This window comes from Arachis hypogaea, chromosome 5, assembly GCF_003086295.3.
Source record: "Arachis hypogaea cultivar Tifrunner chromosome 5, arahy.Tifrunner.gnm2.J5K5, whole genome shotgun sequence".
Classification (NCBI taxonomy): domain Eukaryota; kingdom Viridiplantae; phylum Streptophyta; class Magnoliopsida; order Fabales; family Fabaceae; genus Arachis; species Arachis hypogaea.
In genome coordinates this window covers 91,846,360-91,874,054 of record NC_092040.1, presented here as the reverse complement: position 1 = coordinate 91,874,054, position 27,695 = coordinate 91,846,360, and the positions used below count along the sequence as shown (strand labels likewise).

At 29.8% G+C, this 27,695-nt stretch overlaps 3 protein-coding genes and 1 non-coding gene across 4 annotated transcripts; 1 reads left to right on the top strand and 3 right to left on the bottom strand.

Moving 5' to 3' along the window:
* Window positions 1–8,192: 8,192 nt before the first annotated feature.
* LOC112801919 (CRM-domain containing factor CFM9, mitochondrial) lies at window positions 8,193–11,800 on the bottom strand. The gene is made up of 4 exons (XM_025844867.2): window positions 11,378–11,800; window positions 10,706–10,988; window positions 9,804–10,205; window positions 8,193–9,508 (listed from the first exon to the last, which is right to left on the bottom strand). The coding sequence occupies exons 1-4, from the start codon at window positions 11,455–11,457 to the stop codon at window positions 8,645–8,647; spliced, it is 1,629 nt and encodes a 542-aa protein (XP_025700652.1). The 5' UTR covers window positions 11,458–11,800; the 3' UTR covers window positions 8,193–8,644.
* Window positions 11,801–14,005: 2,205 nt separating this feature from the next.
* LOC112799760 (SUPPRESSOR OF GAMMA RESPONSE 1-like) lies at window positions 14,006–18,774 on the bottom strand (the record flags this gene model as incomplete). Its single annotated transcript, XM_025841790.2, has 6 exons — window positions 14,006–14,065; window positions 14,448–14,536; window positions 16,232–16,436; window positions 16,624–17,108; window positions 18,344–18,530; window positions 18,637–18,774. Coding segments are annotated over 6 exons (1,164 nt in total), but the record flags the coding sequence as incomplete, so codon positions are not given.
* Window positions 18,775–20,427: 1,653 nt separating this feature from the next.
* Window positions 20,428–20,499, top strand: TRNAD-GUC (transfer RNA aspartic acid (anticodon GUC)). The gene has a single exon. It is a non-coding gene; the product is annotated as a tRNA-Asp (tRNA).
* Window positions 20,500–20,820: 321 nt separating this feature from the next.
* On the bottom strand, window positions 20,821–24,928 carry LOC112801918 (serine/threonine-protein kinase STY13). The gene is made up of 6 exons (XM_025844866.3): window positions 23,952–24,928; window positions 23,499–23,631; window positions 23,143–23,338; window positions 22,501–22,625; window positions 22,242–22,400; window positions 20,821–21,445 (listed from the first exon to the last, which is right to left on the bottom strand). Exons 1-6 carry the CDS (start codon window positions 24,080–24,082, stop codon window positions 21,131–21,133), a joined length of 1,059 nt encoding a protein of 352 aa, XP_025700651.1. The 5' UTR covers window positions 24,083–24,928; the 3' UTR covers window positions 20,821–21,130.
* Window positions 24,929–27,695: the final 2,767 nt, after the last annotated feature.

The window sequence follows — 27,695 nt, the reverse complement described above, 5'->3', positions numbered from 1 at the left end:
ACTTATATTTTTTTATAATTTTATATTTTCATTCTAAATAAATTAATTTCTTTTATTTTACGACTAAAGGAATATAATTTTTTTATAAATAAATAACTTTTAAACTTTCACTCTAAACAATGTAATTTTACTTTCATTATTTAATTACATTACTTATATTTTTTTTATAATTTTATACTTTCATTCTAAATAAATTAATTTATTTATAATTTTACGCTTAAAATAATGTAATTTTTTTATAAATAAATAAATTTTATACTTCCATAATTTTATTAGTTAATCACGTTACTTATAATTTTTTTTATAATTTTACGCTTTCATTCTAATCACATTATATTATTTATTTAAAATAAAAGTGTAAAATTATAAAAAATAAATTTATTTAAAATAAAAGTAATGTAATGATATAATAATAATAATAATAATATTTTAACTTTTAATCACTGAGTTTTTATTGTTCTTTTTCTTCAATTACACGCTACAATATTCTTAGTTTGAAATTTTCAATTCAAGTTAATTATTTTTATTATTTATAATAAGGTGTCTCCTCAACAAATGCACTTTATCAAAAAGGTAAAATATTTTTATCTTTTAATTTAAAGTGTATGTTTACACAGTATTTATTCTCAACACCAAATATATACTTACTTTTTATTTTACTTTTTGTTCAAGACAATATGTTGTATTAACTTCCATTTATTATTTAATCACCATACAAGAGGTGATTTTGTGGTTGGAGTTAATGAACTTTATGTTTGATAAAAACTACTCTTTTGTTTTGATATAGTTATTATTAATGAAAGAAAACTATGCTTCATGGTTGAATACCTCATCCCCATTTCTTGATTAGTAATTAATTACTAATTACTATTATTGTTGTGACAAATGAGTGGATCTCTTATGTGCAATGAAATAATTGTGATTGATTAAGAGTTTATTTGGGTGATTTTTAATATTTTTTTGAGTTAATTTTTTTAAATTTATAAAAAATTAAAAATAGTTCTATGTTTTGATATTTTTTATAAAAAAATATTTTTATTTATCAATTATATTTAGATCTAAAAATATAAAAATATTTTTATCTAATTATTATGCGAAAGATATCTTTTTAAAAAAAGATAAATTATAATTTTCTAAAAAATATATTTTATTAATTCTTTTAGTATTTTTATTTTTATTACTAGAAATTTATCAAATATAATAAAAAATAAAAAAAAATCTTTTTTTATTAAATTTTTTTTTCTATCAATTTAATAGCACCTAAATAAATAGTATGAAAAAAATAATTTAAAAACTTTTGTAACACATTAATCAAATAAAATAACTAATTAAAGTTGATTGAGTAATCATTTTAACTATTTGATTAATAACAAACTCTTAAATAAAATTTATATTCATAAATAGATTAATTATTTACTCATCGGATTGAGAAATACCAGAAAAAAAAAAAAAAGACAATGGAGACATTCATGGATTTGGCTTAATGTATCTTAAACCGTCCAAATTAATCTTGTGGGTTTGAGACCCTTTTCATACTTTTTCATTGTAGTGAGTGAGTCAATGCTCATTAATAATTTTGAACAACTATCGCTGTTTAGTATTTACTATTAGTGTATTACCAGTCTTTCATAATTTATTAGAAAACTATAATTATAAAAGGAAAAAGTGCGGGTAGACAATAAAAATATTAAATAAATATTTAATTTATTAGGTGTGTAGATAGTTATTTTAATATTAAGATTTAGATAGATAAATTCGAATATAATGTGTTTTATTTAAATTAGACTAATTTTAAAATTCATTATTTATGTTATTAAAAAAAATCATTAATTACCTAATATAACCCTTATAAAAGTAAGATTGATGTAGATTTTAAACTTGTAATGTGGAATTATAATACACGTCTTAACTAGTTATCATGCATGTTTTTCTAAATTATTTATTTACTTCTCATTTTTTTAATAAAAAAATACTTTATGCATATTAAAAATCATTCGTTAAATTCTTTATCATGTATTTGTATATATTTTATATGTATTATTTTATACATTTTTACTATATATTCTAACTAATGAGTGGCTATTAAAAACACCTTTCGCTAAAGAAAAAATTGACACATTAAATTTTATAAGTGAACATAAGGTGTTTACTTTTCTTAAATAAATGATCTAATTTGAATATTAGGGATGAAAAAAAGTCCGAACTATAAGATTTAAAATTTCTTCTAAAGATTGAAACAAAAAATTGTACATATCTGTGGCTTGCTTTTAATTGAGCCACACAACATTATTAGTATATTAATAAAAATTTTGACACTAAATTCTTAGTAATAAATAGATGAATTTACTAAAAGAAGAATCATAAACATCTGAACCTTTTTCATTTTGGTGTGGTACAAGTTTTGTTTGAGGAAAAATGTTACCTTAACTTCAAACATGCATCCACAGAAATAATGAGACACAGTTATACTTAAAATAAAAATTAATCAATGAATGTACCATAAAACTAAGTTCTAAACTTCTAATAATGAAGATTATGACCGTGTTGACATGAATGAACACTAGCGTGTTAACATTATTGTGTGCCACTACTAACTAATTTCTGAAATTTGAAATCTTCCTATGTAGCTGATCAGATATAAAATTAGAATAAATTTATACTTATATTAGATAGTTTCTCAATAAAATCTGTACCATATGATCACTGAATTTTACATTTTTATGCATGTTGTACGTAATACTTATTGCTTGTTGACGCGTCAATTACATTCAATGCTATTTTGTTTTAATGTTTCCATGTGTTATTATTTTCTTTGTTCTTTCTTCTTCTAGCGTATGAGACCTACCCAAAATTAAAGGTGAGAGTACGTATTATAGCTTGTTATTGACGTGTGTGACTTAAGAAATTGTCAATTTCTTTCCATTTGAATCCACTTTATGACTTTTATCATTTATGTTGAGAGTAAATCTTTAGAGTAAATGCTTTCTTTTTCTTGACTATTTGTATGAAGGATAAAGTATTTTTTTATTATTCAAAAATTTTTAATCAGTCTCTAATAATTTAAATAATTAGTCTAAGCAGCTTATTATACAAATAGTAAACAGCAGATGTGTGGGAATCCACTTTAAACCAATTATTTGAATCATTAGAAATCAATTACGATTAAATAAGTATTGAAAGTTCGAATTCTGCCTTGTGTATACAATAATTTATTAGTAAGTGACAAACCCTTAAATAAAACTTAAGACTATAACAGATTAGTCATTAACCTGTCGGATTGAAGAATACCATAAAAAAATTGATTAAAAATTTTCCAATTATTAAAAAACACTGTCTTTAAAACAAATGATGAAAATATGCTCAAATCATTATTTAAAGTGACGAATTTAAGATTTAAACCATCCTTCAATATGGCAAATGATATTTGTTTAAAGTTACAATTTACTAACCCGAGATACTATTAACCTACTGCAAATCAAATTCCTCTGAATTTGCAATTCTCTCCACTTTAATTAGAGTGAGACCCAGTGATACATAAAAAAGTAAATTAGTTATATTATATAATATATTTTAATAAGTATTATATTATTTATAGATTGATTAAATAATACATAAACTAATGTTAAAATTTGAATTGTTTTATATTAAAAATATTTTATAAAATATTTATTTGATAATTTATATATAAGTATTAAACTAAAATATAATATAAATTAAAATATAGTTTATTATTTTAAAAATTTAAATTTATTTATTTAAAAAAAATATAAGTTTTTTATATTAGAACTGTACAAAACTACATCTTTATATAGTGTAGTTTGGATTGTAAATAATTAAAAAAATTAAAAATGAATGAGAATGAAAAATATCAAAAATATAAATTAGTTTTATAATTATAATATATTTGAATACACCTAGCAAAGAGATGTGCAAAATTTGTGAAAAATATAAATTAGTTTTATAATCAAAATATATTTAAATATACCTAATAAGGACATATACCAAATTTGCACTTATTAGGGTTTAGAAAAATGAATGAAAATAAAAAATACTAAAAATATAAATATAAAATTATGAATTAATTTTATAATCATGATATATTTAAATATATTTAATAAAAAATGTGAAAAATTTAAATTTACTTGAACAAATTTTTGCTAATTGATATAAGAGATTAAGAAATAAAGAGTAGTAAAGTCTTATGTAGCATGTATAAGTAGAACAAATAATATAGTAGTAAAAATATTAACATGTATAAGTTGTAGAATTTCAATATTCATAACTGAAGATTATTATTATTATGATACTTTTAATATATATCTATTGTATTTAATTAGTATTTTATGTTTTAATTAAATAATAATAGATAATTTTTTTTTAAAAAAATCTTTTACTGAAAGTTGATTAGTTGATTTTTAAGTTTTGTCAAGTTAACAATATTGCTGACATGGTAGCATTAAAAAGAAAAATATGATTTAAGTATAATATAAAAGAACTTAAGTATCAACTTTTGTATAATAAGAATAGATAAATAAAAATTCAATGAATAATGATTGGTAGTTTTAATTTATTTTCTTAATTTGTAAATAATTAATATTTTAAATATATATTCTTTTAAAATGTCAAAAATAAAAAATTAATTTTTTTCTATTTAAAATTTAGGAAAATAAGTTAGAATTATAATATTTTTCAACTTCAATCCATTTCCCCTATCAAACACCGCTACACAACAAAGCTTTTTTTTTACTACACTAACTGTCAAATACTAACACTCAATCACAAATAATAGGAAAATGTTAAGTATGCTTCTATTGGTTTTATAAAAGAAAAAGAAATAATGAATTGTCTGTTAGAAATGGTACTTCATAGTTTAGGACAATTTATCATAATAAATAAAGTGGCTTCTAATATTACCAAAATACATATTATGTAAAGTGGATACTGAAATATATTTTCTTTTATAAATGATGTAAACCGCAATAGGAATATTGCGATTTACAAATGCACGTAATTCGTTACAGGAGTGTCGTAAATTACGTTAAAAAAATATTACATAATTCGCGATAGAGATGTCGCGGTTTATACTTTGTCAACTTTACCTATAAATACCAAATAAATTAGGGAGTGGATCATTTGAGAAGAGTTATTTTCATTCTTTAACTGATAAGATGTATAAATTACTATAAAATGTGATCACTATTGAATATAATTTGCCTATAAATACCAAACAAGATAATCACTATAAATTAAAAAAACTTTATTAACTACAAAAGTAATCACTATTGAATATAATTTTAAATATTAATTGTAAAATCATCTAATAATAATAATATTAAATTCAAGGATATATATATAAAAAGTAGTCTAATGCACAAGTATATTTTGTAGTAAAACAAAATCTAAAAAGAATTGCATTTAATATAATATAAATAATTTAATCTGATAATTGTATTAAATAGACAAAAATATACATAAAAATATACATCAAAATTTATAAATATCAAAGTAGAGTCGAAAGATTAATTTTAATGGACAAAAGTACAATTTAAACCTTATAAACTCACTAATAGCATGTATAATATTTTTGTCCATTGAAAACAATCTTTCTTATATATTTTGATATTTACAATCTTTCATTCTTTTGTAGGCATTTTTGTGTACAACAAACTCTTTTATGTATGGTTTTGTCCGTTTACTCTAAAGAAAAAAAATAATATACACCTAAAACTGGTAAGACACTTTTGTATACATTCAAGAAGTGTTTAGTGAGTATCTTTCCCTCTCTAAATTTAACATTAGCCAATTCCTCCAAAGACATCCGGAATACCTATTTTTCCACCATCATTCCTCTCCTGTAATTATTCATCAATAATCTTCGACCATCTAATTATTATATTTATTATTTACTAGTCCAAAACAATAATAAATATAATAATATTATTTATATTATTTTTTTATTCATTTAATATTGAAAGTAATTAATTATAATAATAATACATAAGGAGTATATCAAATTATCCACAAAATATTTTTTGTTTTTTTTATTTATTTAAAATTTAAAAATAAGAAGAATCAATTTTATTTTTACTAAAAAATATTTTATAGTTAACTTGATATACTCTTTATATACTCTACTATAATTAATTATTATTAAATTAATAAAAAAATAATTTAAATAAACAATAATATCAATATTTTCATTTTACTTATACATTATGTGCCATTCAAAATTAAAACAAAAAAGACACCATTTAATGATTTAATTCAATTGAAATGTATTCAGATCAAAAAATAAAAATGACTTTCTCCAAATGATTCACTTTCTATCTTGTTTGGTATTTATAGGCAAAGTTGTCAAAACTCCTACCGCAAATTATGTGATTTTTTTCAACATAATCCAGCAGATTACGTGCATTTGTAAACCACAATACCCTGTCGCGATTTACATAGTTTATGAAAAAATACATTTCAGTATTTACTTTGTAAAATGTGTATTTTGGTAATATTGATGGCCAATTTATTTAAAAAGGTAAATTGTCCCATAATTTATCTATCTAAACACAATTATTTTGTATGAATTTTTTTTTTAATTTTTCTTTCCAAAATTATTGAATAAACTTAACAATTAGCATAAGTATAACATCAATAGAGAGAGCAATCCTAAGTGAAATAAACACTATGGCTTAAATCTTCTTCAACAAAATCATCAAATGTTTGATATGTCACCACATAACTGATTCACAGTACTCCTGAGTTTATTGGAATATCACCATTAAAGGTATGACACTGAATTTCATATTCGAGAGTCAAAAATAAATTACTAAAAAAATAAGTATAGAAAATATTTTTCGCTAAAAATTAGGTCTAACAAGAAATCACCAGAATGACCGGGACATTTATGTGCCTAATACATTCCTTATGTTATCAATGAAATCAATGATCAATGATGTTGTATTTTATGGTGTTATTTTGTTGTCTTTCTTAGCAACATTACTTTTTTCATTATTAGTATCAGCTCTAGATACTCTTGTGTCTTCTTCAGCATTTGAATTCAACATCCAATCTTTTCTGAGTCACTAAGTGCATTTCTTACTATTTCTTTTGTCGGTCTTGATTCGATATGATTACTCATGTTCACTGCTGCGGCTCTTGTAGTCTTTCCCGAACTGTCTTCCGTGTCATTTTCTTCCCCGTCGGACTCCCACGTTGCATTCTCGACATCAATGAACATGTAATTATTCATCAATAATCTTTGGCCATCTAATTATTATATTCATTATTTATTAGTCCAAAGCAATAATAAATATAATAATGTTATTTATATTATTTTTTTATTTATTTAATATTGATAGTAATTAATTATAATAAAAGTACATAAGAAGTACATCAAATTATCCACAAAATATTTTTTTAGCTTTTTATTTTTACTAAAAAATATTTTGTAATTAACATGATATACTCTTTATATACTCTACTATAATTAATTATTATCGTTATTAAATTAATAAAAAATAATTTAAATAAACAATAATATCAATATTTTTCACTTTACTAATACATTATGTGCCATTCAAAATCAAAACAAAAAAAGCATCATTTAATGATTTAATTCAATTGAAATGTATTTAGATCCAAGAATGAAAATGATTCTCCTCTAATATCCACTTCCTATCTTGGTATTTATAGGCAAAGTTGACAAAGCATAAACCGCGACACCCCTGTAGCGGTTTATGCACCACGACACCTCTACCCCTCTACTGCAGATTATGTGATACATCTGTTTGCAATTTACATAATTTATGAAAAAATGTTTTTCAGTATTTATTTTGCAAAATATGTATTTTCGTAATGGAAAAGTCTACGAGCCAACAATTTTATTAAATTCTGGCCAGCATGTAACCAGTAAAGAAAAGTGAATCATTGGATGAAATCTCACACCAATCTCACATCGTTAGATCATCATTAATGACTATTTAATGGCTACAAATCACAAAAGTTGCTAGACCCCTAACATTCTTTTTTTGGTAATATTGATGGCCAATTTATTTAAAAGGGTAAATTACCCCATAATTTATCTATCTAAACACATTTATTTTGTATGGAAAAAAATGTTTAAAATTTTTCTTTTCAAAATTATTAAATAAACTCAACAATTAGCAATCCTAAGTGAAATATTTCCTAAGGTTTAAATCTTCTTCAACAAAATCATCAAATATTTGATATGTCACCGCATAATAGATTCACAATACTCCTGAGTTTCATACTGGAGAGTAAAAAATAAGTATACCAGAGAAAATAAGTATACAAAATATTTCTAGCTAAAAATTGGGTCTAACAAGAAATCACCAGAATGACTGGGACATTTATGTGCCTAATACATTCTTTATGTTATCAATGAAATCAATGATCAATGATGTTGCATTTTATGGTGTTATTTTGTTATCTTTCTTAGCAACATTACTTTTTTTTCACTATTAGTATCAGCTCTAGATACTCTTGTGTCTTTTTCAACATCTGAATTCAACATCCAATCTTCTGAGTCACCAAGTGCACTCTTTAGTGCATTATGATAGCCAGAAGAATCACTGACCTTACCCTCTTGACCCTACTTACCATTCCTTTTGTCGCTCTTGATTTGATGTGATTACTCATCGTCACTGCTGCGGCTCTTGTAGTCTTCCCCGAACTGTCTTGCCGTGTCGTTTTCTTCCCCGTCGGACTCCCACATTGCATTCTCGACATCACTGAACATACTTTCTGATTCAGAATCTTCTGTGGCTATATTCCTCTTAAATTTACCCTCACTCTGCCTATTTGAGCTTTCTCTAGTTCTGGAGCTATATGCACCGGTATTATTCTGCTTCCCTCTATCTACCCTGTTTCCCTTGAACCTAGGCCTAGCTTCTAACCGGCCGTAAGAGTCAGAATCTCCGTCGAGATCACTAGCATCAGAGATATTACTTGATTGCCAATCATCAACGCTGTTGTCATCAGAATGAGTGTTGTCTTCATCTTCACTATCAGTGACTCGATGCTTGGAATGTGTTTTCTGCCGAACCCTTGAGCCTCTACCCTCATTGTCATAGTCATCATTTCTAGAAGCATCCAATCTTCTGAATCTCCCACTATACTCTTCTCTGTTCCAATATCTAATCCTGCCCATCTCTTCATTCTCTTTCGCTTCTTCAGCTTCGTATTCTTTATCTGCTGCATCCTCTATCTCAGCAATGAACCGATCTAACTCTTCTTGATCACTATCATCGGCAGGCTCCGGCTCTTCCAAACTTTCGGGAGGCTCAATTAGTGATGCCTTGCCTTCTTTGAAGACATAAGGGCTTCCCTCTTTCTTGTCAATGGCATTGAAAAACGTGGAAGCAACTCTCTGGATGCTAGCCATGGCAGCCGGATCCTCGGGATTTACTCCCATCCGCCGGAGCTGCTGTTCTAATTTCTTTATGTTTAACTTCTGAGATTCGAGAGCTTGCTCAAATCTTGCCTTGAATAGAGCCTGCATACAATAGGAATTAGGAAATACTACATTACCTCCTCCAACATTAATTTCTTCCTATATCAGCTACTAGGGAGCAAAAGAAAGATTTCTTTTTATTTTTTATTAAAAGAAGATAAATAATAATGATAAGGGAAAAGTGCAATATATTTATCCCCTTGAACTTTGACTCACGCAATTTACCCTCCAAAGCTGCATATGAATAAAGTTCAGGGGAGTAAATTGGATTTTTCAATATTGGCATCAAGAAAGATGTTATAAAGTACAACGAGGAATATAACAATGTGAAGCTCACCTTCCTCTTTGTAAGGGTGTTAACAGGTATTAAATTTTTAGGTTGACGATAATTTCTACCACGGAACATGATGATTGTTTTCACATTGTGAACATTAATCACAATCCCACCACTCAATCTTGCCAGCATTGAGGCCATCTCTTTGATTTTTTCCTTGGGAAAGTTGTCGCAACAAACTTGCACAGTCTCATGAAACTTCCAATGCATGTGCATATTTTGAACAACTCCTCCAAAGACTCCACGGACACCAACTGGAACATAATTCTTATTCTTGAATCCAATTTTTTTAAATGCCTGAAGCTGTTCAGGTGTTAAGAGCTCTGGATCATGCCGGGGGGGAGGCAGGTCCGGTAGTTCATATTTCTTGAGCTTTTGTAGTAGCAATGCCACTTTTTTCTTGGCCTGCACTAGTTGAAAAGTAAGTCAATATAGATTTAACATATAACAAGCGACACAACAATATTGACCGAACGTTAGTTCAAATGAGCAATCTACAATGTAGACGTAAAATCTATCAAAGAAATGACTTAAATGAAACTTAAAGCCGATACCAAATAATCAATTTCTATTTTCTTCGATCAAGAAACAACAGCAACCTTAAATGCTACATACTGTCTTAGAGAAACATTTGAGCTTACCCCGTTTCCCACAGACATCTAAGTTCAGGCATTATCGGTATAACATATAACACAATTCCTTTTACCAATTCAAATAAAGTCATTCAATCTTAATGAGCAATTAGAACAAAATTCTATTTACCGATAGCAACCACACCAACAAATGCAAATCCTTTATGCCAACTATTACAACATCATTACATGAACTTAGCATGAAGTAAATAGTCAAGTACAAACAGCTATTTCGATTTTCGAACTGCTTAAAAGAAGGACTCGAGAACTTACCCTTTTGAGATTGTAAATGAGCCTCTCCTCCTCAGTCATTAGTTTCTTCTTCAGTTTCTTAGCTCTCCGAATCTCCCTTAATGTTTTACCAGACTCCTTCTGCATTCGCCTTTCCACCTTGCTTCTCATACTCCTTCCTTTCGTTGACATTGCCCGCGATGATCCATTCAAAAGATTGAATGTCTTAAAAGATGAATACTTCGAAGTAACTTCATCATGTGGTTGAACTTGAATAATGTTGGTTGATATGTGCAGCTGTGCATGTTCTAAAGTTACAGCATTTCTGAACAGAAAAAGAAAAGGAAAAAAAAAATCAGAATCACAAAGGAATCTTGACAAATGGTAAAATAGCATCTCTATGCTAACAGAAAACTAGAAACACTATTAAATTAACAACAAAGAAATTCAATTTCTTGTTCATACTATACAATACACACAGACCTCGGTCACTGGTGGGATTGAAAACAAAAGGGATCCCCAATCAAATTCAAACCTACGGCAAGAAAAAGCTACTGTTGCTAAACATCTAAAGTTGGAAGAGAGTAACAAAGAAATCACACTCATTTCAGCCAAAGCTATAAACTTTGAATTGAAACAGAATTGGGTATAGATGGAATTTCATTATTTAAATCCAAAAACAAAAAAACAGAGAATTAGAGAAGAAAGACATACTTGTAGAGATTGGGATGAAGTTGAAGGAGAGAGGGTAGCGACTTGAAGCAATGCTTCTGCAGATTCCTAGCAGCAAACATTGATGAATCGAAGAATCGAAGGTGGTGGTTGAATCAGTTAACAGTTAAAGTATATGCCAATATTCACTATTCAGTAGTCACTCACTCACTCACTCTTCTTCGCTGTTCTTTCAGGGTTTAATCGCTCTCTCTCATTCTCTAGCATGTCTTGAATATCATTCAAAGAAGAAGTAATCTGAATCAATTCTCCATAGTTGTCGTTGCTATTGGAAAATCGAAACTTTGCCAAACGCGCCCTTGAATTGTAGGTTTAGGTTTTTTGTATGGGAGAGAGAGGGCTTAGAAAGCTATGGCTAATGGTTAATTGAATCAATTTTATTTTATTTTCAATTTAATCTAATTCGATTTTTTTAATTTTTTTTAAAGATGTTATTATTAAAAAATAAAAATAATTTTTAAATTGGTAAAATAAATATTCACTAAATAATAATATATGAATAAAATATAAATATGTAACAAATTAAAATATTATAACTAAAATTTTAAATTCAAGAATAAAATAATAATTTGATAAATGAGTGGAATGGAAATTTAACCAAGTTTTCCTTTACACAATTATTTAATGTTATCAAATTATTAATTAAATTTGTTAATAATATATAAATAATATTTGATATTATAAAATTCAGAAGAATTAAATATTATATTTGAATAAAAATATTTTTTAGTTATAAATAATATTTGTTTAAAGTGCGAATAGAATTCAGATTGAGAAACTTAAACGTGGATGTAAAGTTAGGATAAAGTTTAACTTTAAACTCTATCTTACCCTATCATTATCAATTTATCACCTTAATTTTGATTAATTTTTTTATTTAAATTAAATTGAATAAATAATTTTATTTAGATTGCTTTAAATTTGAAAGCTCTTAACTTTAAAAAGGATAATATGCACTAGTTTTTTCAGTTAATAATTCTTCAATTCGTATATTTTAATTTTTAAGTTATATGTAGACAGAAAAAAGACTATATCAAACTTGTCTTCAACTTGCATCACTTTCAATGCTTACTTAACACATAAACAGGACAACCATTTGTTAAAAGATATGATTATTTTTATCATAAAATAGGCAAATATGATTATTTTCATAAGATAAGATGAGATAGAGAAGAATAAGGAGATTAGATAAAAATCTAATTGTACCACAAAACAAAACAAAAAAGATAAAAATCTAATTGTACAGTAAGAGAAATATTTCTTAAGATTAGGAGCCAATAAAATTGTGCTTACTTGTCACAACTACAAGCATTTTAAATAGTGAAACATTTAGGCAATCCAAATCTTGGTTCCTAAAAGGCTAAAAACATATATTATGCTGCTATTATATGATTAGATACTTAGTGTGTGTTTGGATTCACGTTGGCTGCTAAATTGAAGTTTGAATGGAAGTGATTTTATAGAATTGATTTTGGATAAAAGTGAGTTTGTGCAACATGATTTATGTTTGACAATTTTTACTAAAATTGATTTTGATAATATAAATATTGTTTGGATAATATTAGTTAAAATCACTTCTAGATAAATAATTAATTAATTATTAAAAAATATAATATTAAATTATAATATTATTTTTTTAAGTATATTTATTTTTTTATATTTTTAGTATTTTTATATAATATTTTTTTATAATATTTTATTTTAGTATATTATAGTTTTTTATTATTATAATAAAATTTAATATTTATTTATGAAATTAAAAATATCATAAAAATTGACAACTTTTTAAGTATTTTTTTATAGTAAAAATTAATATTTATTTATTAAATTAAAAATAATATATAAAATAACATATTTTAGTATTCTTAATAATTTTATTTTTATTATTATTTTAGGTTCTAATTCTTTATAAGTTATATTTTTATTATTATTTATAATTAATTTTTTATTTAATTTATCATTTCTAATAAAAACAATAATACATATTATAAAAAATTAAAATAATAAACAGTGCACAAAAATTAGAATAATTATTTTAATATTCTCAGTATTTATTTTAAAAAAATTATGGAAAAACCAATAATAACTAGCAACAACCTAAACGTGCGTTGCGTTGAGTAAACGCAGAAGTTATAATTTCTTGCTTCTAGTAAACGAATTTTTGGAATGCAGAATCACGTTGGTATTCAAAGAAAAAAAGTTGCCAAACATGAAAGAACAACGTTCAAAGCACTGAAACGCACTTTTATCCTCTTCAACGTGTTTCACAAACACATATCAACTGGACAAGAAAATCCACTCTTACTAACATAGATACAAATTCATATTCTCAGATGACAAACTAATACAATATGAACTGAGATATCATATTACAATTAAACAACAATTTATTTACTAGTTAAAATATTTCGTCACGACAATACGTTCTAAATTCTAAATTCTAAACTCAGACAAACAATGACAATACTTCTCACGATACAACATGGTAGAGTGAAACAGTTCACATATAGAAAACCTTACACCTACTTAAGCTAAATGATTCAACTATATGAATGATATCTCTTCTGGGATTAGCATTGGTGTCAAATACAACTTGGTTCAGCAAATACATTATGGTTTGTCCAGCCATTGAAGGTCAATGATATTGTCTTGAGAACAAAATTGCAAATTCTGCATCACATATAAGTGAGAGCATGTTAACATAATAAAAAAACCACAAAGGTCATATTTGATGATTGTCTTAGAACAGAAATACAGATATATTAGAAAACACAAACTTATTTATAGAAATTTCTACTCTATGACAAAATGTGTTTATAACAGAACAAAAATTATTTCGGTATCTTTGTATTTTCTGTTCTAAGACACTTCTCGAATATAAGCTAATGATATGTTTGGTTGCATGGTGACAATAGGATGGACAATTTCATGGAACAACTTCATCTTTTAAACTTTTACAAACAGTGCTCATCCATGAAAACTTTCGTTCCATTTTAATTTTACACTGCGAACCGAACATACCCTACGACGACAAGGGTGATCGAGTGCTTACAGAAAGATCAAAATCGGGAGGACTGTCCAGTCCCAGGTTATCCAGCACTGAAATTCCATAACAATCATTCACATCCCCAAACAATTCACCTGCATTTCCATTTGCATTGCAAGCAAAGCCTTTCAGATTGTTGTGTTAGGATTTGGTTGAATTAGTCCTACATTGCTTAGGATAGCAAATGGAGTGGGTGGCCTAGGCTATAAATATGAGGCTAAGTTCTTCATTTGTTTTTGCACCAGTCAGAAACACTTTAAGCTTGTATCTGATTTTTCTTTTCCTCTGTACTCTTTGATTAGAGAGTGTTGTGAGGTGTAGTTAGATATTTGCTTTGAAAGAGTGTGGGTGTACTGGGGTGCCGGTGAGAGAAAGAAGTCTATGTGTTGTAACAATTTTCACATAGTGATATTCTCTGGTTGTCATTTGACAACGGCCGTGGTTTTTTCTCCGGTAATTGGAGTTTCCACGTTAAATTCTTGTGTTGTGATTGTATCTATTTTATTTCTCTGTCAAAGGTGTTTTCTCAAGGGGGAATGGTGTCTTATTCCCAACAAGTGGTATCAGAGCTTCGGTTCGGTGGGATTTATTCTTAGTATGCTCTGTGGTTGCAGCCTAGTCTAATCTCTTTGGTTGCTGTTGTTGTTGCTGGAAGGCAGTGTGACTCTGTGAGAGTGCAGTTTGGAAAAGGTTCTGGCTAAGGAAAGACTTGGTATTTAAGTGTGTCCATTGTGACCCACCTCTCTTTCCTGGGGACCCTTCCTAGTGCACGGTCTACAGTTGAGTTATAATATTCCAGTATACGGTTGCAACAATGTCAGGATATTCAAGTGCTGTGAAGCTTGAAATAGAGAAATTTGATGGAAGAATCAATTTTGGCTTGTGGCAAGTACAAGTCAAGGATGTGTTGATACAATCAGGTTTGCACAAGGCGTTGAAGGAGAAGATCTCTGGTTGCTCTCTCTATGAGAGAAGATGATGTTCTCTAGAAGACAAGAAGTATCCTCATGGTATTACCGCACTGCCATGGATAAGGATAAGTTGTGGCAATCGGGTCCACAATTGCACACGGGCATTGGTTGGCGTTGAGATGCAAGGTGTGTGGCGGAGTTAGGTCGATGGCTGAAGAACTTCCAGGAAAAGCCAATTTGGAAGTTGCACCATGAATTTTCAGCAAGGTTTCGATCTGTACCAAGGCGAAATTCTTGGAGTGGTCTAATTCCAAGTGAGTATACTTTCATGGTGGAGTATGATAGTTCTCTGAACTATGATTGTCGGTATAGACAATGGCAGCAAAGAATTGTCGGTGTTGACAATGGAAGCTGAAGATGTGTGACTATTTCAATCAAGGTGGAGATTGTTAGGATTTGGTTGAATTAGTCCTACATTGCTTAGGATAGCAAATGGAGTGGGTGGCCTAGGCTATAAATATGAGGCTAAGTTCTTCATTTGTTTTTGCACCAGTCAGAAACACTTTAAGCTTGTATCTGATTTTTCTTTTCCTCTGTACTCTTTGATTAGAGAGTGTTGTGAGGTGTAGTTAGATATTTGCTTTGAAAGAGTGTGGGTGTACTGGGGTGCCGGTGAGAGAAAGAAGTCTATGTGTTGTAACAATTTTCACATAGTGATATTCTCTGGTTGTCATTTGACAACGGCCGTGGTTTTTTCTCCGGTAATTGGAGTTTCCACGTTAAATTCTTGTGTTGTGATTGTATCTATTTTATTTCTCTGTCAAAGGTGTTTTCTCAAGGGGGAATGGTGTCTTATTCCCAACATGTTGGACTTCAAACCCGAATCATTTAGGTGAGCAGAAGAAGAATCTAATGTCTGTTCCTTGCATAGTAAGATATCATCCAATCCAATAAAGTCAGAGTTGACAGGTTGTGTTTCAACAGATAACAATGCAGTGTTGTTAAAGCCTCCATTATTTTCATCACCATGAACTTCAGATGGTGGTGGTTCAAGTGATTCTCCATGAATAGTAGGCTTTCCACCCTAGTCCATCACATGAAAATTCCGAATAAAACAAATCAAAACGCATATATAGTAAAAAAATTTAGCATAACTTAGTTCTAGGCCTATTAGTACAATCAAGAAATGTTCATAGAATTGAGGGAGTATTTCATTTCTCTTTTTCATTTGAATTCACTAAAAGGATGATCAGCCTTCAATAGCTACCTACCTGAGTGAATAGCATAAGGTCAGTTTCTTCAAAATCAACAGATTTTCCTGTCCGAGGCCGTTTTGGTGGATTTGGATTCGGTGTTCTTGGACTTGCTTGTAATGCCATGACAGAATCTTCAGCCACCAATGGATTCAGCTTATTCTTCTTAGTTTTCTTCTGCTGCTGATAGAAAATCTTTGAAACCACATATTCACCTTCCTTCTCACCTTCTTCACTCCCTAGATGGTACTGATGCATCACCCATTTCGATTTATTCGGCTTTGCTCCTCTCTTAGGCCTTACGTAAAGAACCATGATCTTCTTGAAGCCCTTGTGTACTCCATTTTCTGTTACAGCTTTGGTCTTACCGGTCTTATGCCAGCGAACATGCTCCTCACTTAGGCCTAGTTGATGATTAATCTTTCGACGCTTTCGTTGTCCGGTAGCATATGCATTAGTTGTTTTGTGAAAGAAATGAACACTGGCCCCATCTTTCTTAGCACCTGAAAACATTGCAGGTCTAATTTTTTTTGAGAATGTTGAAATGTCATTGTTATGAGGTAGTTAATTATATATGGTTCACAACTTTGAGAACTATACACAATTCATTGATTCCAAATGCTACATGAATTTCATATTCATTGTTCTTCTCTTTCCTTCTCTTGTTTCTGCTATGTGCATGAACTACTCTGAGTCTTAGGACATTGGTTTATCACACTTTGCCTTGCTGAGATAACTATTACACTCATGATTCGAATCCTATAATTTACACATCGGATTGTATTACTTAACTACTGCCAAATCAAAATCAATTTGGATGCAAGGTGATCAAAAGGAACAAAGATCAAATTGAAATTGGGGCTACTATTCAAAAGGAGTTTGAACATGCATGGTGAAATGAACAAAGATCAAATTGAAATTGTTCAACTTTCAAACATGTCACAAGTTGAAACTTGTGTGTTCATATGCATACATGGTAGATATACTTCGCCATCCTGTTCACATTAGTTGCTAATATAAAAGACTAAGAGTTTGGTGATTCAGATGTATGGAATTTGAATTATGAGTTAATATTAGTGTTGTTAGTGAAAATTTGTAAGGTCTCATTTTGAGTGTTGTTTCTCCACGTAGTGTGTACCAAGTCTATTTGGTTACTCTTTTGGTTGTTAGTGAAGATTCGTATTAATTATTCATGTCTCTCTTTGTATCGTGAGGAGTATTTTGTTCTTGTTTACTTCTCTTGAGATAGAGAGTTTATACTTTATACTATTTGATAGTACTATAAAGTATTTTTGGTGTATTTGAGACTTGGTTTAGTTTAAGTATTTGGTCATTACTTTGGTATCACATATTTTGTATTTCCTTCATATTTGTTTGTCGTCTTTGCCACATAGGCATAAGCTGAACCACGTTAATTTATTTTGTGTCACTTTTTGTTATTCAGCTTGCTTGCTCTTACTATCTCAAATCCTAACACTCAACTTGGAATTTCATGCTAAAGTAAGATCCACAATCCAAGCAAGTTTGTTATATGCCTGTTGATATTTGATTAAACCACTACATTATAGATCCCAACATGCTAGAATGTATTGTATTTTTCATCCTTTTCTAGTTTCTTGGTCAAGTATAAATGTTCACAAAAAAAGAGCAATATCTTTAAGGAATAAGGTTCCATAAGGAACCCTCATTTTAAGTTATTAGCTAACATTGAAAGAGAAGGTAACTAGAGAAACCTCACCTGGAAGATTTTCTGGATGTGTGTAGCATATTCCTTGGTCTCCTTCTAGTGTTGGGATGAAATCTTGGATAAAGGCATGAGGCACTTTGTTCCCAACACAACATTTTGCTGCCAAATGTTCTAACAGTTCTATGTCGGAAGGATCAAACTTCACGCCGGCCGGAAAGCCTGGCCACTCAGGAGAAACCTACAAAAGGCAAAGGAATGTTCTTAATGAAACATCTGTAATCATGAATTTATACATGAAGTTATGAACAGAGATTGAAGATTTTGTTGAATTCATTATAGCATACATCAATGTTATCAATGTGATAATGACATATTGGACATTCACAATATGCTCCACAGTCATTGATTTGATCAGCTAATGGCAATGTATTATTCTTCACTTTCTTTGCAAGTCCTCCAATGTCAATAACCCAGCTTCTGCAAATTCAAATACGAATTCGCAGATTGTCGAAATCATATTTGGGTTTTGAGAAATAAAAAAGAAGAAAAAGAAGTAACTAGACTGATACATAAAGAGGTTGTGAAACTGTATTAAATATGAAGAAATGAACCATAATATCATAAGAAGGATTCGTAGAAATTAGAATTAGCATGCTTTGTGTTCTATAGTTTCTAAGATATAACTATAGGTCAAGTGAAAAATCTACTATTTCTAATGATTGCACTGATCATGTTTAAGGACATCAATGATAGAAGCCTTGATCTTTCAAACCTATGAAGTTAAATTTAGACATGAAAACTAGTTTTTATGTGATGCCATTGATCATTAAAATTAGGTTAATAGTTAAGAAAGGCTTGTGCATTGTAAGTGATCTCCAACTGTATCCTCTGCAGAAAATTTGTTCTACTAACTTCATTTTGAGGAACACAAAGGACAGATTTCAGACTCAAGGATGATGAACTGAAGTTCTTTATTTATGAATTAATTCTTGTTCATAAACAATGTAGTATATTTGGAAATCCAGCTAAACCATCTGGGCTTTTTACTTCACATTTCAATCATCCAGGTAGCTATGATCATCATTTAGTACCTCTCAAATGTTTCTTTCGCGCGAGAAAATAAGAGTTAGTACATCTATATATCCTTTCTAATCCCCAATTCAGTGCATGCATGTCCAAATTTGCTTAAAATTTAGGTTTAACAATCACATTATCTTCAAAAACACAAGAAATAAGCTAAGGTAAACTCATTGTAATGGGAATATGTAACATAATCCATCATCCATCTTCCCATGATTATTATTTAGGGGAAAATAAAAGCCAAAACATGCTATCATCCATGATCCATTCATCATCAAAACTCAACCATATAGTTTTATATTTTAATATATATATTTGTTAGGAAACTGAAAAGAAGAGAAAACAAAAACAATGCTGAGAAACAGGGGAACATTCCAATGACACCACCCTAAAAAAAAAACCCCAGTTGAAAAAGTTGAATTTTTATTCATCAACGCTATGAAGGGTCTCCAAATCACAAGAAGAAGAAGGTAGTGAAAGCTTTATCAGATGCACAAAATAAAAAATCTCCACATTCTGTTAAAAATCTATAGCTCACCTAGCCATTATTGCAATTCAAGAAACAACTTGCCAAAAATGGAGAAACCAATCAAGAATCAGAATCTAAGACACAAAGAAGAAATGATCATAGATAGATAGAGAGATAATCAAAAAGAGAAAGGCTCGTTTGAAAGCGAGTTTGAGTATTTATGCTGTCGCGGTTTGCTTAGGCAAGTGAGTAAGGTAGTCAGAGAATGAGAGAGAAAGCGGGAAAACACACTCGTTGGTTCGGTTATCCGAACCTAAACTCTTGTAAGAACAACATCTCTATGTCTTTGGTTCGGAGTGGGACCCACGATAGACTCCACCAATCCGAACCTTTGCTTTGGCGTTAAGTCTTCACTCGTTGACACTTGACAGTGGCATTATGGTAAATTACTCTTTCTTTTTCCCCAAGCTAAACTTTAATAGCGTTATTAACAATCTTCTCAGCACTAACCCCGAGATGAATCGAGTATGTAAGATTTGACATGTAATATTTGATAAACAATTATTTGTTGTTCACGTCTCAGCTAGTCGTTGTAGTATAGTGGTGAGTATTTCCGCCTGTCACGCGGACGACCCGGGTTCGATCCCCGGCAACGGCGATTAAATTTTTTACTTTGATTCTTAATTCAATTAACCAAAATCTTGACAATATGTTCCCATTTTCTCATTTTACTTTTGTTGTTTCTCAATTACTTAAAAAAATTATAGTCGTTTCAGTTCAATAACTAATACATGTTTTTAGCTACTACAAGATTAGGTTCATCTTTTAATCTGAATTTAGTTCATGAACATTTTTGCTGCTTAATTGACTATCGCAAACACTCATGAATGGAACAAATAAATGGACCAACAGAACATTTTTCACCCTTATGATTTTACTATCCATGCCACATCTATATGTATATATAACAAGAGGGGGGTGAAGGCAATTATATGAAACCTTATAATTTACAATGATATTACATCTCAGCAACCTTGACCCCAAAATTTTCTGAGCTTTTCTTGGATATGCCAGTCAGAAATAAGTCAACATAATGTTAAAAAGCTTGCAACTCTTGCTGAGAGCTAAGGTGCCTTCTTTGTTACAATTGCTACTAAACTTGACTTATTTGATAATCATAGTTAACATTTTCTTATCAAGATTCTAGCAGTTACAATTGGTGCATGTGATCTTTATTTAGTTTTTCTTCCCTAACTGATATTGAGGGGTGCCCTTTTGTGGGATCATAATCAGTAACACTGGTTAAAGCAGAAGAAAAACCCTTTAGGTCTGTCTTCCATACCGGCTTTCGGGATTTCCCCGGAGTCATCTCTCCTAGACATCAAAGCGCTTGTGCCGGGGGACTCCGGTGGCAATACGGCATTCTCCGATGAATTCATCCGCTGAGGAACAACCGGCTCTTGTGGAGAAATGGTGGAGAGATATCGGAGAAGCATCTGTATGATTTGCGTGAAATTCGGTCGGTCATTTGGATCCTCCTTCCAACATGAAGTTACAATCATGGCTAAATCCTCAGGAAGGTCATCAGCACTAGGCCTTGTGTTCTGAAAGAGTAAAATAGTTGTATAATGAATCTTAGTAAAATCAAATAATAATGAGAATATAACAACTAGAAAGTATAACAACCCAATGGCATAACCTAAGAAGTACAATTGTTTATGGAAACAATAAAAACAAAACCTTATCCACCAAGTTTCTTGGTGAACTAATTTATTTACTCTCGTCCATTCACGAAAACGTTGGAACCTTTACTCATTTTGCACTACCCCCGGGCAACAATGCAACGCATCTTGCTCATTTGACACTATTACTCAAGCCATACAACCCGTTGCTTCCGGGAAATGACCTAGCTTTGGCGCAATAAGGTGTTTGGTCCATGTCATAAAGATTCGACAAAGTTTTTAATTTTTTATACTGGCTGTTAAAAGGCCTAACACAAACCTCCTCCTGTATTATTTATGAAAACCATTTTTTTCCAAAATAAGTTGAAACAAACACGTACAATGAAATGGTTCCTTCAAATTTTTGAAGTCTGATAATCAAAATGTTGCATATTTTTTGCTCACTTTGATCATACTTGAATAAAAAAATTGAATAGACTTTTAACATTCTACGAAAATCGTCTATTTTTCATGACAGTATAAATATTAAATATGCATTAATATATCAGACCAAATTAGACCCCAAATGAAAAGGTTAAATATGCCTTTATGGACCCTTAAAAAAATGTAACTCAGCATAACTGTAGAATGGAGACCTTTTGTAAGTGGTGCAACAAAATTCTATATGATCATCTTAAGCCAAATTGAATATGAAGCAAGTATTGAAATGTCATCTTACCTTAAAAGCAGCCGCGTATGCGGCCTGTAAATTAGACATGCCTTCAAATGGCAACTTATTATGGATCAGCTCCCACAACACAATCGCGAAGCTGTAAGCATCAACCTTATGGTTGTAATGTTTCTTCTCGCCTTGTCGCAGAGTGACGGTGCTATAAAGCTGCCACCAAACAAGAAAGTAATAATGAGTTCCATAATAATACGGCACCACCTACTGGAAATTTAATAAATGTTCAAAGCTTTTGAGAATAGATTTATACTTCTGGAGCCATCCAACGGTATGTCCCAGTTTCCGCAGTCATCATCTCCGTTAAAGACTCTTCTCTGGCCAGACCGAAATCAGCAAGTTTAACTGTTTTATGATCTCCTGTTAAGATCAAATTATCTGGGAAGTAAAGAAGAAACAAGTTATCAGAATTATGCTTTTTCTTTGATGCATAAGATACATGCTAATATTATCAAAATATTCTATCATCTCAAACTCAGTGGCCTAGAATTTCCGGATAATATTAAAATAACAGTGATTTGCCAACTACCCACTCACTTTTGGCATGGGATAATAGTGGCCAAGAAAGAAAAGGCGCCACTTGCACTTTTCAATTTGCTTGAACGGTTTAACAATATTATCAAATGAGATTTAAATTTAAATGATAATTACTTATTAAACATAGATATGATTCACAAATCACAATAGAGCACTTTGGCATCGCTCAATGGATGTAGTGAATCCCATCTAATGGAACAGATCTTAGTTGTTGGAAGGTCTAATTAATTAGGAGAACAAACTATTTGCAATGTAACATGAAAAATGTGACCTAACTAGGTTAGTTAACCGTGTCATAATCATTTCCATTAACAGCTACCAGCTCATTGTGAAAATTTTCAACAATCATAGAGCATACCCGGTTTAAGGTCCCGATGAATGATCCCATGGGAGTGTAAACATTCCATTGCTCGAGCAATATCAAGAGCAAATCCAACTGCCACACGCATATCCAAGCAGTTTGGCCGCATGCTCAAGAGATATTTGCGCAGCGTTCCACCTAATAGAAGTTCAGTTACTATAACCATAACAGGTTCTTTGCAGGCCCCAATAAACTGGCATCAAACCGAAACAACAATAAACATAAAAACTTTCATGAGACACAACCAAACATGGCTTTTGTACCTGTCAACCAAACATAATGAAATGAAGCTATATATCTAACTTGGATTCAAAAGAAGGAAAGCACACAATTCATGATATGGGGCTAACAACCTTAACCAGATTCTTGTGTTGAACTTTCGATAGCATGGCTACCTCTCTTCCGAACCGAGCTTCCCTCCTCGAAATCTCTTCTGGGGTTTCTCCTTTGTTGATAATCTTAACAGCAACATTCTGATTTTTATACCTGCATCCAGAAAATTCCAAAAATAGCAAGTAAGCAAACTACACAATTCATCAAATAATACCATCTAATGAATGCATAGTGTGAACTTAATCTAGATTGGACTTAATCTGAGATCAGAGGAGAACGAGATTAATGCTAACTAATGATTTACTAGTAAAACAAAAATTTGCACAAACCATGGAGAAAAAATAAAGGAAAGTAGAAATTGTTATGACTTATAAGGACAAAAACAAAAGTTGATTCCAAAATTAGATTTCAACTACAAAATCAAAGAGAGAGAAAAAAAGAGAAAAGGAACCAGAGAAGAAGGGTTGACTTACTTTCCCTCATAGACCTTGGCATGAGCACCTTCCCCAATTTTTGGGCCAACAAAGAGTTGCTTGGGATCTATAAGCCACTTGGCATCTAAATTGAACTCTCCAACAGAATGAACTTCATTACCAGATCCCATTTTATATTTTATTTTATTTTTATTCTTTTTTTTTTTTCTTTCCACCTTCAACAAATGGAACTACCTAACAAAAAGTATCAACACTTAACACTTTTCAAAACTCTCAGCATGCCATTCTTCTTCTTCCTTTTCTCTGCATCAATCACACACAAAACAAAACAACACAAGACCAACTAACTTAACTGAAATGAATCAAAGCTATTACACACAGAATACACAAAGGGAAAGATTTGGTTCCATGGTTTGAGAAGAGAACCAAAAAAAGGGATTTTTTATTTTATTTTTATATGCAACCCAACACAGACCCTATCCCCAAAATCACGCTCATAGACCAATTAAAGAAAACAAAAACAAAAATAAAAAATTCAACATTTGCCTTTGTTTAGGGGGCAAAGAATAAAACCCCACATGTTCAGAAGCACTCATCAACAAACCCAGTTTTAATAAATTAAATAAAAAAATCAAAATTTTATAACCAAAGATCCAAAACAATAGGCTCTGTCACTACTCACTACCACTTGCAACGCACTGAAAATAAAAATCAACAAATACCCACAAAAAAGAAGAAAAAAAGTTTACTTTTTTATTAATAATTACTAATATTAAGAATAAGAATTAAGAGGGAAGAGATAAGGGTGAAGCTTGAACGGAAGGTTGAAAAGTGAAAGAAAGAAGAGAAAGTGAACGACCCAGATTGAGAGTTGGAGAGAAGAAGATGGTGGAAGATGAAAAGGAAATATCTTTTTTAAAATAATTATTCAATTATTAAAAAAAAGTAATCTGCTACGCGTATTCAATTCTCTTTCTCTTTGGTAAAGTTAAAGCCGCGGAAGAAATGGCGTCCATGTCAGAAAAACAGTACTATTTTCCTTTTTAATTTACGTTTTTAGTTCTTAATAAATATATAAAATAATTATTATTATACTTATAGGACCAATTTGTATAATTATATTACTAACTTTTTCCTTCTAGAAGTGTACATTGCTAACCATTTTATAGAATTTTACACTGGGAACCAGTCAATATAATTTTTTTGGAAAATAATTTAAATACATTATTATTTTTATCTATAAAATTTAAAATTTTAACATATTTAGGTTTATTAATATTTTAAACTTTTATAAATAAAAATATAGTTTATTCATCTTTTATCGATCTAATTTTGCTTATTTATAAATATATTTATTATTATTTTAAAATTTTATAAATAAAAATAATAATTTACTAAAATAATTTGTAAAGAAAACATAGATGGATGAACAAAATATAGGAGTGGAAGAAAGGAGGAATCTGTAGTTGCCTTGAATATATAAAATTAGGTATTTAGTAGATCTCATTTGAATTGTGGATGTGCATGTGAGTGTGGTCAATTTTTATCATTTAGTTAAATTTACCTAAATTTAACTTGATTAAACTTGATTAATATATAATAAATTTTATATAATTTAAATTTTTTTCTGTTTTTAGATAATTTTTTATCATCATTGTCATGATTTTTTATATTCTTATAATTCTTTTTATTTTACATTCTCATAATTTTTTTGTTTTACTTTCTTAATAAGAGTTTATTTTACGATTAAAAGATTTTAGTATTAAAATTAAAAAATTTCTTGTATTATAATTAAAAAATTTTAATATTATTTTTCTGATAAATTTTACACAATTTAAAATTTTCTCTCTACTTCTCCTTTTTTTCATCATCTTCTTCTTCTTTTTATTTTTCATATTTTTTATTTTATCTTTTATAATTTTTATTGTTTCATCATTTTAATAAGAACAAAAAAATAAAAAATAAACAAAAAAAGAAGAAATAAAAATATTACAATAACAACCAAAAAGAGAAAAATGAGATATAGAAAAAAAATGCAACAACATCAATAACAATAAAAGAACGATAATAAAAAAATTACATGAAAATGAAAAAAGAATATGAAGAAGAGGTGTGTGATTTACCTATACATTGTGTAAATAGTTTTTATTAAATTTGAGTCAACTTAGTTGAACTTGATTGATAAAAATATTTAACTATATATCGAGACCGAATTTAAAATTCTATTTCTAGTTCAATACAAGATCAAAGGATACTTTATCAAATAGAAACTTTTTAGTTAAGGATAAATTATTCGTTAAGTCATTTTAACCATGAAGAGTTTGTATACATTGGATTGGACAAGAGTTTATATTTATATGTTATTTTTTTGAACATATGGAAATTAAATTGAGGAAGAGAGTTATATTTTAGAGTTTTAATCCAAATTAAAATATATAGAAAAAGATATACACACAAAATTAATATTAAAGTATTAGATCGTAGATTAGTTATCGGAGTTTGCTTTCTCATCTAAACAAATGTTGAGAGATTAAAAGAGTGTAAAGTATGATCAAAAGAATTTAGAGAAAAATCATTAGTTTTGAAGGGGGACAATAAACATAAATAATATGATTCTATTCCGTTTTAATATTGAAAAAAACGGTGATCTTTAAAGAAAGAGCAATTATTTGAATTAGTACAGTTAATGACTGTTTCAAGTTGGATGAGTTAACTATAATCTTGTTTTAGAATTTTGATTGTAATATTCCATTACAAAAAGATATCTCAAAAAAATTTTGCTAGGGTTTCGTCTTAAGAAGCAAATCTTGTGCAATTTAGTACTAAAACGTTAAGACGCGAGATGATGTTGACATTAACCAATGTGAAAACTCTATGGAAGTTATGGAGGATGGGGTGAGAAACCATCTTAACATGGAGAATCCATGAAAATTACGGAAGAAGGAGGCGCTAAACCTTCTAATTCTCCCAAAGTTTCTTATAGGAATTTTCTCCTAAAAACGACGGGCCTACTTGAGGGGGATAATGAAGAACTAAGTGATATTATTGCTGAGAATGGTCAAATCCCGAGGATAGGTGGTACAAGGATATTGAGGACCCGACGCAAGCAAGCAAAGTTTTTTATCCTTGCCCTACTATTCCGATTTTTCGAGAAGAGTTTGAAGAATGGTGTAAGCCTTAGCGTGTTGTACTCATAGTTAAAGTCTTCGAAAAACGAGTGGGATTGGCCTTCATAGAACAACGCCTTAATAGAGACTGGGTTAAAAAAAGTACGATTAATATCATTGATATGAACCGTGACTATCTTCTGGTTCATTTTTCAGATGAGGAGGATTACTCGCATGCCTTGATAGGAGAACCTTGTATGATTGCTGGACATTATCTTATTGTGTAAAGATTGAAGTCTTTCTTTATTACTTTTGAAAATGCAGTTAAAAAGATAGCAGCATAGATTCGTATACCTAATCTGCCTATAGAGCTTTATAATCACCGCTTCATATGGAGAGTGGGATTGATCATAGGGACGATGCTCAAAATTGATAAAACAATGTCCATACATTTTCGGGAGAAGTTTGCTAGATTATGTGTAGAGATCGACTTGTCTCAGAAATTGGTTCTAAGAATCTCAGTGCTTGGGAGCACTCTTAATATTGAGTATGAAGGTTTGCATTTGATTTGCTTCTTTTGCGGTAAGTATAGACATAGTACTGGGCAATGCAGTGAGGCTCCAAAGGAGATGGAGGTCCGACATGGGCAGAACATCGACCGGGGGAGAGAATAGGT

Excerpts from the sequence above, each read along its gene's own strand:
- LOC112801919 (XM_025844867.2), bottom strand. The coding sequence starts at position 11,457 with ATGTTTGCTGCTAGGAATCTGCAGAAGCATTGCTTCAAGTCGCTACCC. Across the intron at positions 10,989-11,377 it reads CTTCATCCCAATCTCTACAA|AAATGCTGTAACTTTAGAAC; the intron begins GTATGTCTTTCT and ends TTTTCTGTTCAG. Across the intron at positions 10,206-10,705 it reads TCATTTACAATCTCAAAAGG|GCCAAGAAAAAAGTGGCATT; the intron begins GTAAGTTCTCGA and ends CAACTAGTGCAG.
- LOC112801918 (XM_025844866.3), bottom strand. The coding sequence starts at position 24,082 with ATGGGATCTGGTAATGAAGTTCATTCTGTTGGAGAGTTCAATTTAGAT. Across the intron at positions 23,632-23,951 it reads GCCAAGGTCTATGAGGGAAA|GTATAAAAATCAGAATGTTG; the intron begins GTAAGTCAACCC and ends TTCTGGATGCAG. Across the intron at positions 22,401-22,500 it reads ACCGTTGGATGGCTCCAGAA|CTTTATAGCACCGTCACTCT; the intron begins GTATAAATCTAT and ends GTTTGGTGGCAG.